General features: G+C 38.3%; 2 protein-coding genes across 3 annotated transcripts in view; one reads left to right on the forward strand and one right to left on the reverse strand.

Moving 5' to 3' along the window:
• LOC137298287 (armadillo repeat-containing protein 8-like) overlaps positions 1–20043 on the forward strand; it is an 801735-nt gene that overhangs the window by 303659 nt on the left and 478033 nt on the right. The gene's annotated exons all lie outside the window — the stretch shown is intronic.
• LOC137297844 (phosphonoacetaldehyde hydrolase-like) lies at positions 984–10806 on the reverse strand. Of its 2 annotated transcripts, none has more exons than XM_067829806.1 (2): positions 10684–10806; positions 984–3525 (listed from the first exon to the last, which is right to left on the reverse strand). In XM_067829806.1, the coding sequence occupies exon 2, from the start codon at positions 3518–3520 to the stop codon at positions 2678–2680; it is 843 nt and encodes a 280-aa protein (XP_067685907.1). In that variant the 5' UTR covers positions 3521–3525; positions 10684–10806; the 3' UTR covers positions 984–2677. The 2 variants fall into 2 exon arrangements, with proteins under 2 accessions (XP_067685907.1, XP_067685908.1); XM_067829807.1 differs by lacking the exon at positions 10684–10806 and adding an exon at positions 5957–6015.

Here is a 20043-nt window from a genome sequence, read left to right on the forward strand (position 1 = left end):
CTACTAGCATTACTCTGTATTGGACGTTCATCATACACTGTCTACTGGCATTACTCAGTACTAGACGTTCATCACACACCGTCTACTGGCATTACTCTGTACTAGACGTTCATCACCACACACCATCTACTGGCATTACTCTGTACTAGACGTTCATCATAAACCATCTACTGCAACCACTCTGTACTGCATGCACGTTCATCATACACCATCTATTGGCATTACTCTGTACTGCATGGACGTTCATCACACACCATCTACTGGCATTACTCTGTACTGCATGCACGTTCATCATAAACCATCTACTGGCATTACTCTGTACTGCATGGACGTTCATCATAAACCATCTACTGGCATTACTCTGTACTGCATGCACGTTCATCATAAACCATCTACTGGCATTACTCTGTACTGCATGGACGTTCATCATAAACCATCTACTGGCATTACTCTGTACTGCATGCACGTTCATCATACACCATCTATTGGCATTACTCTGTACTGCATGGACGTTCATCATACATCATCTACTGGCATTACTCTGTACTGGATGGATGTTCACCCTCTATTGACATTACTCTATATTGGAATGATGTTCAACATACACTGTCTACTGCCATCACTGTACTGCATGGACGTTCATCATACATCATCTACTGGCATTACTCTGTACTGGAAGGACGTTTATCATACAAAGTCTACTGGCATAATTCTGTACTGGAAGTTCATCATACCAGATGAGCTGGCACTACTCTGTAAGGCAGCACTGAAAACTTAACTGTGGTGATGTCTAAATAAGTGACCAGACAATCCAGTGATCAACAGCATAGACATCGATGTATATAACTGGGATATGGTGATGTGTCGAAAAAGTCCTACCACCTGATCCTGTTAGTTGCCTCTTGTGAGGTGGCTGGGTTGCATGGGTTGCTGAAGATCAATTCTAACCCAGACCTTCATGGGTCAAAGCAAACAAGAAGGTGTTATTGGCAGCTTAATTCCATTTTATTTCCCAAAAGATTAGTAACCTTTATTTAACCAAAGCAGCTCACCTGATACCATAAACAATCAGAAGAATATGAAAAATACACATTAACACCATGTAACATATAGAACAAGTCTTTACCTATCTGTGTTTCATGCATATTTGTGTGATCATCTAACATGATCAAATTAAGAAGTAACCTTGTGTTGACACAGAATCAATTTTGATCATATGACGAGTTCATACACCAATATGGTACAACAAAACAATCTTCTTCTGTCCCAGTTGTATCATTTTTGTGAATATATGTCACTCTGAAGAAAGTATTACATTCAGTAACAACAGTAACTTACTAAGGCATGATACAGTAGAGATACACTAAAACTAGCCATGAAGTATTTCAAGATGCTGGGTCAGTGTATGAGAGAGTTTCAGTTCATGTTTCACTCAGCCATTGCGCAGCATATTTCAAAGCCTGATCAATGTTCTTTGCCATCTCTTGCACTGGGAAGCCAGGTAAAAGAGGGCCTAACGATGACCTCTGTGAAAGTAAGAGCTATTCCTGCTGCAGCTACTAGGTTTGATGTAGATGTAACCATCCTCCATTTTGACACAAAATGTTTTAAGTTCCTCAGGTCTGTGATTAGAAAGTACCTGCATTCAAAAACATCCACACAAAATAGTCAAAAGCACCACATATAACATTATTAAATGTAATGCCATTAATTGTTTTTGGTTGGTTAACAAAATTTTAGTTTCTTCTCACAATATTGGCAAACCTTCATTAAAATTCTTAATACATGCTTCCATTACACCATGTGTAATAGGAGATTGGTATGCTACACCAACATCCAGCCTCAATTACATTCAGTGTCATAAGAGACTGGCATGTGACATGTGTTCCAGATCCTCTTTCACTTACATCATGAATAATAAGAGACTGCCATATGATGTGTGTTCCACGTACTGCTTGAATTACATCATGTGTAATAAGAGATGGCAATGTCAGGCAATGGTAGAGACTGCACATAGTTCATGGACCGAGTTGTGCTCATTTCACATCTGTAAGTTAAACATGGGCTTATTTCATGAGCTGTCAAATACCAGACACATCACTGCCTCACCAAATATTGGCCCAATATGTTCAGTGGGAGATGAAGGAAGTTACTAACTAGTGTGTATACCTGTAAAGTCTCAACAATCACCAACAAGGTCATGACCAACTTTCTTTCACACATAAAAGTCCCCTGGAGCAGTTTCCAACTGTTTACGAGTATTCCTTTAAAAAAATATCCCCTGCTTGCAGCTGGCTAAGAGTAACTAACCACATGCTAAGCACTGACTTACCCACTCATCCCAACCATGGCATCATTATTATATCAATGCAAAATTTACTAAACAACAACAACAACAACAATAATAATAATCATTCTACATAATTTGAATATCTGAATACCTGAACAAACCAGTATTGACTATTAACTTGACATAGTTTGTTGAACCACACAAATCCTCAATCAACATTATTATTGGAAAGTAATTCTTTCATGCATCATGCACATCATTCATAAACATTTTACACTCATCAATCAATCACCATCTTGATAAAATATCTTTAGTCACGGTAATTAAATAATTCAAACACCTGGGAGGTGAAGACAAAGTTCTCAACCCTGAGGAGGCACTGTTGACTCAAGGAGACTCTCCCGCTGCAAGTCGAGAATTGATATCCTTAACAACATCAGGTAAATCAACAATACTATCAACAACATAATGAGCTCCACCTTTCCTCAGAATGTCTTTTGAATTCTGCAGTCTCTCTTGGATGTCCTCAGGTGACAGCTGAGCCTCATGTTCAAGGCTATCTACATTCATGTAGTTGCTGTAGCGAGCTACGCCAACTCCCCAACATCCTGCTTCCAGAGCCTCCCCTATCCCTGATAACGTGTCGTCAACTTTAACCACAGACTGAATGGGATGGACATCCAACAGATCAAGGTTTCGATAAACCATAAATGGCTTGGGACGTGCACCATTGGCTACCTCATCCCCTGCAACTGTAGCATCAGGAACATAGCCCTGTTTCTTGGCCTCATCAAGGAGGATATCTACCATAGATCGTAGAAAACCTGTTGTCACACCAATCTTGCACCCTAAATCCTTTCGGAGTTTATCAACTGAGTCTGTAGTCCCGGGAATCAGCTGTCCGTACTTGCGAATCACATCCAGCTGAATGGGTACAAAGGTCTGGAACATATCATCTACATCCTTGTCACATGGATCTCGACCATAAACCTCCCTCCATCGAGACTGGACTGAAGGTATCTTGGTGATGGCCTTGATATGGAGATCTTTTCGCAAACCCATTGGCTGCCGTGATTCTTCCATTGTGATTGGCACTTTGAACTTCTTGAAGACTTCAACAAAGCATACTGCTGGTGCCAGGACGTATTTGTCAGCAGTGGTGCCGCTCCAATCCAGGATGCACGCCCTCACTGGTCCCACGTAGGACCGACAGTAACGGAAATGGTTCATAATTTCTAAAATAGAAATGGATGATATGAGTGTTAATAGCTAACAGAAGTAGTACAATCTATACATTATTGAAAAAATGCAATCCCAAATATAGCATGTGTTTCATAACCCATGATGCCTGTGTGCACAGAGATGCATGTGTGCAAATATTTTGCACTGAACATTAAGGGACAAGAGCGTCCACAGAGTTAAGAATAGAGTTCTTGCATTTCTTTTCATATACTTTATAGAAAAACTGTTGTTTACACAGTTGAGTGCCCTGGTTAATGGAAAGAATGACTGTCATGGTTTAAACACATAGAACTTATATCACATTACACAACTGAACTCAGGTACCTCAGGTTTAACAGTACACTTGAACAATTGAATAACTACGTAATACAGAAAGGGGATGGGCAGTCATTTAATAATGGAGCAAACTTAATGGCAGGGAATAACCTTTCCACATAGTAACCACAGTTATCATATTTGTAGGTGAGTGAATAAAGTATGCAATGACTGTAGCAGAGGAATACATCATACATTGTTTCTCCACTACATAGGTCTGTATGTAGAAAATTAAATTAAATTGATGGATGACACACAATACAACTGTTTGGTTGTGTACTGAACATCCTGCCATGATGTTTCACTCCAGGAGGCTGAATATTTATGTCAATCAATAGAAGCTTTCATTAGTGTACAATCCAGCATGCACATAAGACACAAAATGTGGGCGGGGTCCATCTCTGGACTTATTAGTCTTGATGTCCATGACAAGGAAAAAGAATTTTAATCATATTCAACCTGGAAAAACACATCACAAAACTTAAAAAATACATCCTTGTCTATCTGAAATATCAATATTTACCATAAATCATAGGGGGCATTGAGCTGTAAAACAATTCTCAACATCATGCAAGTGAACAAAGGCAAACTCTCACTTAACATTATTATATTCTCAGTGGAAGGTGAGATACATCACCTTCGTAATGTGGAATACATGTGATATAGAGCTCTTGCCTTGGGTGTGAGACTTATAAGTCACATAATCACAAAACTGACATTTCTAACAAGAAATTCTCCTTAAACTACCACATGGATTGAAGAAATTCCTAAGGGCTACCTCCCCATCAGGAACAACTACAGACTCATAATTTCAGATCATCTAGACCACCTAATCTTGAACCTTCATGTTTTACATTCACATGACAAAGTGCTTGAGAGCATGTCATTTGATGACCGTCACCTGTCACATGTTCCCTGACAACTTTCGAAATCTGGATTAATGTACAGCATTAAAAAGTTCTAATTAATGCATGACAATACCCTGTTACTGAGACAATTCTCAGCTGAAGATATCATCTAAATGGTTGCTTTCATACAAGATCAGAATGTACCACTCTAAAGGTACCGCTCATTTAGCGGAACCATTTTCCCCCTGCAAGACAGCTAGTTATTGGACCCGGGCTGTCAGTGTAAATATGCTGAAGGAAATAAATAAGGGATCCCTTATTTTCTTCTAGGTATTTTCACAACCTATGCAAGACAAAGCTTGTGAAGAAACATGGAAAAAAGTAAAGGAACATTTTTCCTTTCATGTGATCCCTTATTTTTTCCCCTCAGTATATACATAGTTACACATACCATATGAAACCCTGTCAGCATCACGTGAGGTATGTAACTGGGATAGGGTTACATAGATGTGCTGACTGTTATTACAGTGACACCAACTAGATCGGGTGACAGTCAAGAAGCAGACGTTACCACAACATCTGTCCTTATAAATGATGAACGCCTGGTATCATCACTGCTTGACTGAGATTCATAGACACATGCTAATAGCCTTGTCAACATTGTTCAATCAATACTGTTCTTTGCAAGGATTTCTTGTTTATGCAAAATGGGTTTTGCTGCTTTTATTTCACATAAACAAAAGTAAACTGTTACAGAATCAAAAGATGCCTGCAGATTGCAGCTGGTGTCTTCCAGCTGTGACATTTCATGTGGTAAAACAAATGAAACACATGAGCTACCACCCTCAAAATGCAATGCAGTTCTGCTGATGTTACTTAGCAATAAAAGCACACTTTTTCTGGAATATTAACATATACTAACATTACACAGAAAAAAATGGGAACGTAAGAAAGAAAATTGTGACATACACCCTAAAAGATTCTTAACATATGTATTTCATAAGTACAGTCTCATAGAAGGGTTCAAAGTGACAATACACAAATGACTTGTGTGATGATCTGTTATCAAAAGATGGATATGAGCAGTTTGCACTGCCATCCTTTCAAAGTTTGGACCTAACAGTCCTTGCATTTTCGGAAGAGATGTCCAAAGTTTTTAACTTGGTGACAAGCTGATAATGTCACAGAACATTCTTGAGGCAATAATCACTTAAAGTACTCTATCGCATTCTTGGAACAATGTCAGATTAGTTTGTTTTACCTGATTTCTCTCTGTTGACAATAACCAGGCCAACCTATCACTGAAGCAAACAGGTTATCAAAACTTATCTAGGGAAGTACCAGGATTGAGTACAAGATACAAGGTCAGCTTATCCTTCTTGGCAGTTCAGGGTCAAAACTATTAGGTAGCTTTTACATCACACACATTAATACATGTAAACTCCAGATCTATATTCCTCACAAAAATTCAGCGACACAAACATGTAGTCTCATTACATTTTCATTTACTTAAATGGCAAATCATGGAATGATGCAATAGCAGGGTGATGCATATGTACATCTACACACAATGCACAAAATGAAATGAAATGGTATTGAGATATGTACAAGATACATGAAATACACCTTCACATGTTGCAGGGAACATGAACTAAGTTTATTGATTCCTAACAAGCAGTCATAACTCAGTCGAGTTTCAGGCTCAATATGATTCTCGAAATGTTTGACAGAAGCTATCAATCTATGGCAAAAAGCAAACTTGTATATTATGACAAACTGGATACAATATACTAGTATTTGTATTAGCTAAGGTATTTACTAAGAAATTTCACTTAAATCAAAGGTAAATATTCCCATTCATTGTATATATGTCTTTGTTTGAATAAAACATGTGAAACCTGTTTACAAACTCAATTAATATTCCAAATTAATTGATGTTAACGGTTAATTGTTTCTTCTAATTAGGAGAGCGTGAGTATAGTTTTACACTGCTTTTAGTAATATCCTAGCAATATCACAGCAAGGAACACCAGAAATGGGCTTCACACATTGTACCCATGTGGGAATCGAACCTGGGCCTCATGACTTGTGAACATTGTCCTCTAGGCTACAGCCCTGATTAGACAGAGGTTGAGTGTGTCGCTAAATCTGGAGGTTTGAACCATCTATTGTAAACATTGTATTCTGTTTCCTGTTAATCCATCACAACACCATCAGACTGGAAAAGTGGTCAGCCATAGTAAAGTATCTTCACGACAAGTACTAAAGGTGTGCTTCTATGTACTTATTGCCAAGTTCTGGCTAAATCAAAAAACCTTTCTTTGTTAACTACCTGCAGAGGCCAGTGCAGGTACACTGAATCATTTCTACAGTTTGTTGAAGGTTAAATTTGACTAACCTATTTCATTACACTTTGAAACACTGCACAAGTGATATATGGAATTTCCTCTTTAGGATCATGAAAATTATAGTGTTGATGCTGCATTTGATAACTGTAACACAATATGTTCATTTGTCTGACTTGAAGTTTAGTACTATTTAATGAAAGTCCAAAGGTTAGGTCTGTCATGCTGTCCTAGTTTATAAATATTGTCACCACTGCAAGGGGACTTATCTGCCTGTATTCATTTGGCATTAAGAATTTTCTCCATGTATCTGTGGAGTTTTGACACAGAACAGACACTGAATATCATTAGTACATTAATAACTTGTTCTGACTGATGACGTCACCTATCATGTGCATGTCAGAAAATAAAACCTGTTATAGCTGCAGCCCTTCTGTAGCATTTTTTTACTCCAGTTTTTATTTCATTTTTTTTTATTTGTTTGTGTGTGTGTGTGTGTGTGTGTGTGTGTGTGTGTGTGTGTGTGTGTGTGTGTGTGTGTGTGTGTGTGTGTGTGTGTGTGTGTGTGTGAGAGAGAGAGTGTGAGATAAGCGGTTTAAAATCTGGTGATTTAAAAGATTGTTTTAAAGATACCTGCATTATATTTAAAGATATCAATAAAGCTTTAAATATATATGTAAATAATTCATCAAATCTAATTCCACATATGAAAACTAGAATTATCGATATCTCAAAATGGTAAAGAGATATTTATAGAGAACATATATCAAGATATCTCTAAATGTGTTACAGATATCTTTAAATTCTTGAATTCAATTCTAGATATCTTGAAATGATTGTTACATATCCACAAATGCATTACAAATATCTTCAGTTCAATTAGAGATATCTTCAATGCTTTCTATTACTGATATCTAAAATTGTTTCAATGATATTGTGAACTGTATTGAAGATACACTGAATTGAATTAGAGATATCTTGAAATGAATAAAAGATATCTTGAATGATAATGACTTCAAGACATCTTCAAATACTTCCAGCTACATATTTGTAAATACTTCCATTTCGCAAAATGGCAGGTGACCATGCATGCACAGCTGGTACTAGCTGAGAGCTGTGGCCCTTTACAGTCAAGACATGATCTTGCATCACAGCCAAGAAGACACCCTTCATAAATTCTACTCAGATCCTTGTGACCTATTACCGCTTGTACTTTCTTGAGTCAGTTCTTGTATCAACGGTAGTGAGCTGACATGTCACAAGTGGCAATGCACCATATTTCTATAATCTGTTTCTGAAAGTGTTCTTCACTGGTGGCACACAGTGCTCACTCCAGCCTCCAATTACGTCGCACATAAGGTGCCAAGGGTCTCTTTCTGACACACATTTTCATATGAACTGAAAAGTGAACCCACAAGCATGACATTGCATCTAGATATGGCTACAATGCATAATAGTACTAAAATTCCTATCAGTTATAAATGGGTGGTTTGAAAAGTGGACCTTGCTAAATGTTGCCTGAAATTTTTATAGACATTGAAAAGCAGTGAATTTCTCCAGTTTTATTGTTCACTGTTAAAAAAAGGACAGTGCAAACAAATATCTGAGTGACACATGAAATCTCTACCCCCACTCTCTCTCACCCATGAAGATTAAAGGTCACATGCCAAGAAAAAAATCAAACATAATTAAAACTCAGTTATCAGTTATAAATGATATACAAAATGCATTTCTGACTAAGAAAAAATAAAAAACAAAATTATAAGCGCATAATCGGAATCAAAAGTGCAATATTTTGTACTCAGGTTTACTTCTCTTGAAACGAAGCATCCACGATACCGAACCCAGTCACAGCTGGTAGGTGTGCACTCGAGTGTAACAAAGCCTTTTCAGTGGCCACTGGTTCATTTGCTGATACATTTGGCTGGGTCTTTGTGTATGGCGTATAAGCCCAATAGGTGTTCATTTGTCAATGATTGAAGTTATGCATTGCATATTGTCATTAGCAGACAGCTAGGCTGGCATACATATAGGTGTCAATAAACCAGACATTGAGATTTCTCTGTCACAGAGTCTGCTCATCACAATCAACATGCTTTGTTTTTTAATGTAACGTGTATATTATTCACTGGTTTGTGTACACACTAAGATTAGACTACTGCTCACAACCTCATACTCCGGGCAGATGTACTGTTTCAAGTTCCAAGAACCTATTCACTGCATATGCATTATGAGCGCAGTGCAGAATAGCCTTTGAAACCACTTTTTTCCCCTGCATTGGGGAAAATTAGTGAATCATTTGAACTCTGGCTTTTTTCAATGCGTTTTGTTTTTTTTCACTTTATAGGTAGAATTGTCATTTTTGCTGATTAGTTTTGGTATCCCTAAGCAAGCTGAATTCGACGTTCTGGTGATTTCGACGATTCCATTGCTAGCGCTATATCGAGGAAGTACGTGCGCGATCGGAGTGCACAAACAGTTTCATCGGTAGGGCGAATGATCAGTTGCTGTCGTGAGACGTTTTATTGACAATTGAAATCAAGAAATCAAGTTATGTAAAGAGCAATTAAACAACATTATTATTTACCCTCGATCGTTAATACCACTTCAGATGCAAAATCAATTGCCTATATAACAAAACATAGCGAGCAAAATTCAACAAGATCAGTCGTCTGCAAGTGACAGGTTATGTATGAAACAGGAAGCCTTGTGCTCAAAACATTCTCTCGCAGTGCGGAGGGAAAAGTATGGCTCACCGTCGAAAACACATACAAAAATACCCGGATGTGACAAGCGACTGCAGTTTCGCCGATACGATGTAAAAACGCTATTTTTGTTGGAAACACATGAAGCTTTTTTGTGAAATAGATGAATATACCTTTATCACTCAAGGTTAGCAAAATCAAAACTTGAAATGATATTAAGGATACAAAATACGTTTTTGTCTTTTTGTCTTATACCGTCGAAAACCCCTAACACTGGGATAAGTGCATACCAAAAGGTATCAGAATCTGCAAAGTTGTATTTTACGTTGCATGTGAGCTTTAAGGTAGTAATTAGCCAAAAATATTATGTACATTACAACTTAGATCCCCAAATCTGAGTGAGTGCAAACTGTCTAATATCTCTATCTCGGTCAACCATACATGTTCTTGTACTATACAAGGTCAATATTGTATTATTCATAGAATGCTAAAAAATATAAACGTGTTCAAATATAATGGTCCATAATAAACAATATTGTGTATATAAATGTGCAATACGACTGTAATATGTGAGGAGGTGCTTATCACGAAATTAAGTTTGCCTCGATGTTTTTTAACAACACAGAAATCAAATATTTTGTAGCAATGCATGCCAACAATACAGAACACGTTCAGAAACGGACAATAGAAATTTGGTGCTTGTGCACAACATGTCAACATGTCAGCTCGCTGTCACTGGTACAAGAATTGAATGGATTCATCTAACTTTATAGTGGTAAAAATATGACAGTTGTATGTATGCACTGGGAAAATTCCTTTCGTTGGGGTAAAATAACAATACAATCAGTTCTGGACATTTCGACCGCACGCGCCCATCCGTTGTTGTGATCGCTACACGTAAAATGGAGAGAAAATATCCAAATAACAAAAATACAAACCTTGTTTGAAGACAACGCACCAAAGACATATACGCACGAATCAGCTGTTCAGCGTAAGTGCAGTCAACAGTGACAACAGTGATTACAGTTGCCCCTGCTGTGGCCTTCACCTCGTAGACGAACAGAATGGGTTGTATTTGAACAACGAGTTCACTGTTTCCGGGGACAATGTTTTGGGAGCAACAAGATCACTGTTGCCATAGCGAGACATAGGTATGTTGGCGTGTACAGCGCACGCACTCACTGAGAAGCACCCCTATGCTGCTAACAGAACTGGAACAAATAGTAGTAGAGATGTAGAATAGTGGTAGAGATGAGTTTAGTTCTGTTTTGTAAATATGTTGGTAATAAGCTATCTAATGTCTGTCTCACCATGTGTCTGTACACACTATATCGCTTTTAAATACAGTATACAGCATATAACAATAGATTTACTCCAGCAATTATTTAACTATTAACTTCACAACAACCACTTTCACTCAAATGTCAAGTGCATTTCATTGTCTGCCGTTTTGCATCCCCATTATTACGTAAGTGCACTTGCCGACAGTTCTTATCATTTCTCTTTTTTAAATTCATAAACTATGTCCATTAATTTTATTGCCATTGTTTCTGTTGCCTTTACGTCATCATTGTTCAACATTTGCAGGATGTTCCGTTTGAATAAGATGCCAGTTCGATCACTGCCACACAGTGGTAAGTTAGGTGTAAATATAGTATAGACTGACTTTATAGCTGTGTGGAGACAGTCATATGTCGGCCTCATGCGTATACATTATATAGGTTTAGTAGCTGCACTTCCCTTTCTATATTATTATACGTATAATTCATACATGATATGTGATATGTTGCGAAAATGCAGCTTTATATTTTGTTATATCGGTAAAATGTATAATATTCATGCCAGTTTGTATTCATCTGTGAAAGCTTGTTTGAAGACTGACGGTATCTGAACGGAGAGTTTTATGACATCATGGGAGTCAAGCAAGTGTGCATTACATGTCCTCTTCTGTTTATAAATACTTCTTATTAATGCGTGAGTGAGTTTAGTTTTACGGCACGCTCAGCATATTCCAGCTATAATGGTGATGGTCTGAAAATAATCGAGACTGGACCAGGCAATCCAGTGATCAACAGCGTGAACAATTGAGGACCGATGACATGTGTGAACCAAGTCAGCGAGTCTGATAACCCAATCACGTTAGTCGCTTCTTACGACAAGCATAGTCACCTTTTGTTGGAAGCATGGGGTGATGAAGAACTATTCATGGGCATTGTTCATGGTCTCCAAAAGCATTTGGATGTTTTGTGTATCTTTCTAAACAAATGAGAACCCTGGGTCAATTAAAAAAAGGCTAATATTATCGTATTTCGAAATGTGGTGTATCAAAACGTAATGAAAAATGGTACTATGGGGGTTCTTAAATGAAGTCTGTTACTTATTATAAATACTTAGGTATCATGTTTTCGTCTAGACTGGACTGGTCTATGGCTTGTGATGTATTAGCATCTCAGGCTAGTAAAGCATTACATTCTATTCTCAGTCGGTTTAGAAAAAAACCCTAAACATATATGGCTTTCAAACTGCATGTAATATATTTGACAGTAAAATAGCCCCAATATTATTATAAGGAGCTGAATATGGGGATTAGAGCACCACAGTGGCACTGAAAAAGTTGAAACCACTGACTTTAAACGTTTTCTTTTGATTGGCAAATATGCTTCAAATAAAACAGTGCTTGGAGGAACCGACCGTTGTAATGTTTGTAGGTAGTCAAATACAAGCTGTTAAATACTGAATAAAACATACGATGCTTAAGTCAGTGGATGGTAGTGGTAAGCATAACTGGGTTTCGCACATTCGCTCTTTATTGTTTGAGTGTGGTTTCTCATTCGTATATTTTTTGCCAAGATATTGGGAATGAAAAACTATTTTTACATAATCTTTTTACATATGTGACATATGTGCACAGAATTGGCATGATATTTCTTCCTCTAAACAGCTGATATTTTATGCAAGTGCTAAATTTTTCTTACAACCTGAGTACTACCTGTTAAACGTAAGTGATAAATCTTTAAGAAGAAGTCTATGTAAATTCAGAATTTCATTACATGTTTCAAGACTAATAGATATCGTAGATTAAATTAATGTTACGGAATATTGTGGATATATTATGTAAAAAATGTGAATTACTTGAAATTGAAGATGAGTGCCATGTATTCTTTGTTTGCCCCAAATATTCTCATATTCGGGAGAAATATGAGTTTGAAATAGATAGATACATATACTAACTTAAAGCTATCAATTGATTGTACCCTAAAAGCATTTTATAATATACTACCGACAATAAGTATGGGAACACCCAAATCTCAATGTTTGGGCTGATATCACTGACTGCAATTCCAGTATAAGCAGCGGAAGAGGAGAGGGGTTTAAACTGAGTAACAGAATCAATAGTGAGTGTGTCCCCCACGTTTAGTGATGCAGTCTGTACACCCGCACCTCATGGACCTCACAAGGGTGCAGAGTGTAGCTTGTGAAATCAACTGCCATTCCATCTAGAGCCACTGTACAAGAACCTGACAGGTTGTGCCATTTCATGACTGCCTCGAACACGTCGTCCCAGAACGTCCCACACATGTTCAATTGGAACCAGATCCGGTGAATAAACTGGCCATTGCATCACATTCACATTACTCTGTGGCAAGAAGTCTCTAACGACTCGAGCTACATGTGGTCTGGCATTGTCGTCTTGCAGGTGCGCTCCGGCACCAATGGTGTTCAAAGCTTGAAGACAGAGAAAACGCAGAATGTCATCTCGGTACTTCAATCCCGTCAAACTGCCCTGTACATGGTACAGAGGAGTATGGTGATGGAAGCTGAAGCCTGCCAAATCATCCCAGATCCACTTCCAAATTTGTTCCTCTCGCTCACAAGCGAAATACCTATCTCGCGACACATATAAATCACCAAAGTACTCTCAATATTAAAGAATTTATTATGTAACAAAACAACAAAACATTTAAAGAACCTGCAGCCATTTATTGATGAATTGTATAAATCGTTTAAGAAATATTCAAATGATCTGTCAGGTCACTTGCCGTGTATATATATTTCTTTATCGATGCATTTGTATATTCTCGTGTACCACTGTTGGCTGGTTCAGAAATAAACTTGTCTGTCTGTCTGTTTTGTCTGTCAAGAAATGCTATGAACTCTACAAGAGGGATTAGGTTTGAAGATACATGGCTACAGTTCAGATATATTACATCTGTGGAAGCTGGCATGACCTCTTCTGTTCATTATCTTTGATCATATCACAAATTAATGATATATAATGAAAAATTCAGACTGGGCTAAATAATTAAGTCTGAGAGTATAACATTCACTCAAAAGCTAAGAACTATGTCATACCTTACTTTTGAATGAATGGGATAATGTTTGGGATTACACTTTCTTAGTAGTAAAGTACAAATTCTAGTACTGTTTTGATTGAGTTAATATTTTACGTCACATCGGCAATAACTCAGCCATATCGTGACGAGAACATTTAAATGAAATATATGCATGTGGTAAAACCTGTCAACGAAGGACAGTAAAACAACTAGAATATCACAATTTCAATTGAAACTAGCATGGAAAGTTAAAACTAATAGCACTATTTAGACAATACAATATAAAAACAGACTATAGATCGCCAACAACAGAAGGTAGATCACCTCACTAGGGACCATGGGGACCTACAGTACCTTTGCTGCCTACATGGACCCTAGTTGGATTTACACCATCCCTTCAGCTGCTGGCAATTGTACGAAAAGTTAGCCAAAATTAAAAGAACATGAATACTACGATTAAAAACCTGGTAGACTTAAATTTACTGTGAATGTTTGTCGACTTACGTACCCTCTCAGCAGGACAATAATTTTACAATACTTCAACCCCCATTGAAGGTACAGCCACCGACAATTCAAGTTACTAATTCGAACTACCAATCATTAAAATACATCTATTTACAGAACATACTATTCAAAAAATCAATTTCTTATTTAAAAAAAACTATAATTAAATGAGACTTAACGCTGGTAAAAAGATCCTTAATTGTTAAAACTGTAAAATACTTATCCCTTGTGATGGAGAATTCAACACAGTCAAGCAGAATATGCTTGACTGTGACTCTCTCATCACAAGGGATACAAAATGGAGGATCCTCACCTTTTAACAGGTGCGCATGAGTATATCTAGTGTGGCCAATACGACATCGTCTTAAAATAACCTCTTCAAATCTGGACTGACAACCCAAGTGGGTATAACCAATGTAAGGTTCTATCTCATGTAATTTATTGATACCCGCGTGGGTGTCCCACTTCTTTTGCATCACATCACGGATATAAGATCTAATGGTGGCTTTGTAATCACTATAACGAATAAGAAGTGGTGTCACAGATTTGTTGAATGCTGCTTCAGCAGCAAGGTCAGCCAATGTGTTACCAGAGATTCCTACAGGGCTTGGTAACCAACAGAAGACGATGTCATATTGGCCAGTGGCGAGATCATTACACAATTCAATAATTTCAATTAAAGGTGGATGTTTGCAAGAAATATTTTTAATAGCCCGAAGGCAAGAAAGAGAGCCGGAATAGATTATATATTGTTTACGTTTAGGGTGTGTTTGAATCTATTTAAGAGCTTCTGCTGTAAAAATAGAACTATTATCTGGTAATCTAGAAGATATTGTTCTGGATCCAATGACAGTGGCACAAGCCTCTGCGCCACCGTCCTTGGACCCATCTGTAAATAAGGATTTATAATTGCTATATTTATGTTTCAATTGATTATATTCTTGTCTATACTGTAATTCATTAGTTTCTGATTTTTAAATGTAGTTAATGTTAGGTCAACTTGTGGCCTAACAAACTGCCAAGGAGGAGAAGAAAGAAGACGGGAAGGAGCTATATTTTCCAGCTCAATGCTAGAAGCAGCAAGAAATGACTTAATTCTGAGCCCAAGAGGCGGAACAAGGGAAGGCTTTTTGTTACACAAATCCTCATAGAGAGGATTAAAGTAAATGCTGGATTAGACTCATTAGAAGCTAATTTTGTAATGTATTGTAAAGATAGTTTTGTACGGCGTTGGTTGAGAGAAGGCTCATCAGCTTCGACATATAGACTGTCGATAGGAGAGGTTCTAAAAGAACCGAGACAAAGTCTTAGGCCTTGGTGATGCACAGGATCAAGTAGTTTTAGGTTGCTTTGACAAGCTCCACTATATACGATGGAGCCGTAATCAAATTTAGATCGGACCAGTGATCTATATAAGTGAAGATGGGTAGTTTGATCCCCTCCCCATTTTGAATGTGAAACAACCTTTAATAAATCGAGTGCCTTCAGGCATTTGGCTTTAAGGGATTTAATATGCGGCAAAAAGGTCAAATGTGAATCAAAAATGAGTCCCAAGAACTTAGCCTCCTTGACAACTTTGATAGGGATGCCACTTAGAAATAGTTCTGGGTCTTTATGGAGTTTGTATTTACGACAGAAGTGTATACAATTGGTTTTTGATTTAGAAAATTCGAAGCCGTTTTCAAAACACCATTTTCTATTTTGTTTAAACACAACTGTAGTTGCCGTTCAAGAGTATGCATATTTTTATCACGGCAAGAAATATTAAAATCATCCACAAATAAAGATCCATCTATTAAATCGTTTAAAACTTTTGATAAATTGTTGATCTTGAAGCTAAAACGTGTGACAGACAAAATACTGCCCTGTGGAACACCCTGATCCTGATTGTAATGATCGGACAGGGTAGACAGCATGTTGTTTATTAATCAGCGCATTTTTCACAAATGATTCCAAACGCACTAAGTGATCGACTGTACTTCTGTTTTTACGGAAACCACATTGTATATCTGTGATAATGTTATTAGTTTCCAAGTACCAAACAAGTCGATTATTTATCATGCAGTTCTATGGTCTTGCAAACACAGCTAGTTAGTGAAATAGGTCGATAATTGGACGGATCCGTATGATCACGTCCAGGTTTAGGTATTGGTACTACTATAGCATCACGCCATGAAGAGGGAAATTTCCCGGAAGTCCAAATATCATCAAAAATTGATAAGAGCGTCTCTAAACAGGATTCTTGCAAGTGCTTCAGGAGTTGATAATGTATGTTATAAAGTCCTGTAGCAGTGTCATGAGCTTGATCAAGAGCAGTATGGAGCTCATGAATAGAAAACGTTTCATTATAATCTTCCCCATTATCAGAATTGAAATTAATAGTTTTCTTTTCTTGTTGTTTTTGATATTGCTGAAATTTAGGTATATAATTAGAAGAGGAAGAATGTTTAGCGAGAGTTTCGTCCAGTATATCTGATTTATCAGTAAGTAATTGATCTCCGTGTTTAAGATAATGGACTGTAGATTTAGTACCTTTACCTTTAATTTTCTGGACCATATTCCATACCTTGGACATGGGTGTCCGAGAATTTATTTTGGATACATAAATTTGCCAAGGCTGGCGTTTGTTCTATTTAAAAGTACGCCGCGCTTTAGCATTTAAAATTTAAAATTTATTTAAATTATGCACCATAGGATGGCGACGGAAATCAGGTTCTGCGAAGATGACTACGAAGAGTCGTAATTGACCCAAGTCAAGGTAGTTTGGCAGCTTGTAGATGATGCTATTTTAGAGCTTGCTACTGTAGCATAACTTTCTGTAAGGTCAGATCTCTTCACCAATTTTTTTTGCCTCAGAAAAAGAGATGTTTTGGGTAAACTTTATTCTGTTTATTGAAATTTGCTCTTTCCACATTGGACGCTGTTTCGATGAAGATGAATGGTCACCTGAGCAGTTTTTTAAAATGTATTTTTTAAAATCACTGTCACAATCTTCTGTTGTGTGTGTTCTCTCACCACAGTGAGAATACACAACAATGTGCAGATATTTACACCATGTCCATAGTTTTGGCATTTAAAACACCTGAGTGGGTTGGGGATGTAGGTTTCAACTTGGATGTTGTAGTAACCTGCCTTCACTGATTTAGGAACATTTGGCGATGAAAAATAAAACAGATAGGTATTTGTTTGGGTGGTTTCATTGTTTTTCCGGGTTGAAAAGAGCTTTACATATAACACACCTTGATCTTTCATCTCTGATGCTATGTCAAGTTCGGACATATCAGCAAACAATCGATCACGATCTCTGATGATACCTTTACTCGTGTTCAAGGTCTTGTGAGCAGAGACCGTGACCGGAATGCCCATAAAAGATTCAATATTCATCAGATTGGTTGCTTGTTGTTTCTTTTCGCACTTAATTGAAGCGCACCCGAACGTAAGCGTCTAATGTTCTTAACGTCCCCAGTAATACCTTGAATACCCTAAAGGGTTCAGCTTTGAACGTGTCTTGTCCGGAGTCAAACGTGGCCAATACTCAATCGATAGAGACGGTCTGTGGTCAGTATCAACAGGAACAATTTCAAGTGGCCGTGTGTGTGTGTGTGTGTGCCTGTGTGTGCGTGCATGTGTGTGCGTGCATGTGCGTGCGTGTGTATGTGTGTGTGTTTTTTTGTTCTTTTTTCATAAGCCATGGTTGGTGTCATATGGTTCATCATCCGAGCTCACCACCCACCACGGAGTATCACAAACACAATGCTACAGAAAGCGGGCCTCCAGCTTGCAGCACCAAGGATACCCGGATGATATACTCCAGCAGAAGAATTAAAATATTAATAATTCCACCAGACTGACTCAAGAGCCACCGCCCTCTGGCATAGGACTCTAGGCAAAAACATAAATTTGTAAAATTGAAATTCCGAAAGTCCAAAAATATACCAAGACCTAATAATACCCAAATAACAATTCTCAATATTTCGTGCAACATTACATATAATAATGCTCAGGGCTTGGCATGACCAGCCGATTGGTTGCACCGGGCCCATTCGACCACCCGTCTAGGTGAAGTTAGGGCCGAAGTGGTGTGTTGAGCATTAGGAACACTGGTCCTGCTCCCATGCCCTCAACCACCAGGATCCCCTCCTCCACCGACAAAGGGCCGCAACCCTCGGCAAACGGGTTGGTGGACCAAATATGCCCCTGGGTCCACGACGGGGGTGAACGGCTCTTGGCGTTACCCAGCACCCACCACGAGGAGGTGGCCGTTCACGGGTGCCCAGTACTGTTATGAGTCGAGTTCCATCAGGGATTCGAACCCACACCCTTAGAGTCAGGCACCTAATCGTCAGCACACAAAGTCAGCCGCCTAACCCGCTCACAAAGTGGAAGTCGCGGTGGCTGCGAGAAGAGGGAAGAATCACCAGAAATTAGGTTGGGTATCTTCAGTGTGCCGAGCGGGCCCTTTAACCACTGGGCTACCCCCTCCGCTCCTATAATTAAAAGAAGTACCCCGTATTTCACTCTACAGGACAAGATTTCCATAGCTATAATACAGTGAACGCCGACTCTAGTTTAGTATTCCGACTATATCATTGGCATATATAATTCATATAATTTGACTGATACACGGGTGGAACATGACAGGGCAACAGGTCACATGTTCAACTGGGCCCTTATTCTCGAAACGTTCATAGCCCTAACAATTCTTTACTTTCATCATAGCCAATGTGATGACAATGGGTGTAAGATGTACGGAGAGCTACAGACGTTTCAAAAATAGCTAACCTGGTTCTCATGTCACAAGAGACGTCTGCGTACAACTGCAGCGTTCCGATCAGTACCTGGCGTGACCACCGCGTGCTTATTATCGCTGCTCTCCATCTTTTTAGAACAGACTGAATAAGTCTTTCCTGCCCTCTAGACATCTAAATTCCCCTTCCAACATACTGGCCAGTCGTGCAAACGTCTTTCCCGTTGATGTACGCCGACGTTCTATCAGGTTGAATAATTGAAAAGGCCTCGGTACAGGAAATATACTGTCTCCATGGTGTTTTATTGCCATCAGTGGCGGAGGAGAAGAGATCTGGATCGTCTATGTCATATAGGCTTTGACCACTCACCAATCTTTGTAAATTTACGTACGCTGCGTGGTTAGATCTCGACCCTCGCCAGTATCGCGTCAAATGACACTAAAAGTCGAGATACACAAGCTTCCGACTATCGCCATTACCGGTATTTGCAAAATTATTCCGCCGCTCATTATATAAGTGAACCAGAATTAATTCGGATTCTAAATTTGCTATTCACTGATGTGTCAAGCCCGTTCACTTGCCGCCGATCGTGTTTTTATATGACACACTGGAAGGGAATTGTGGCAGTACAATTGTCGGTTTTTCAACACTATACATTCAAATCGTGATATTTTGTGATGAAAAGTACAGAGGACCTGATGTCTTCAGGACA

The sequence above is a fragment of the Haliotis asinina genome, chromosome 10, assembly GCF_037392515.1.
Source record: "Haliotis asinina isolate JCU_RB_2024 chromosome 10, JCU_Hal_asi_v2, whole genome shotgun sequence".
Taxonomy (NCBI): Eukaryota; Metazoa; Mollusca; class Gastropoda; order Lepetellida; family Haliotidae; genus Haliotis; species Haliotis asinina.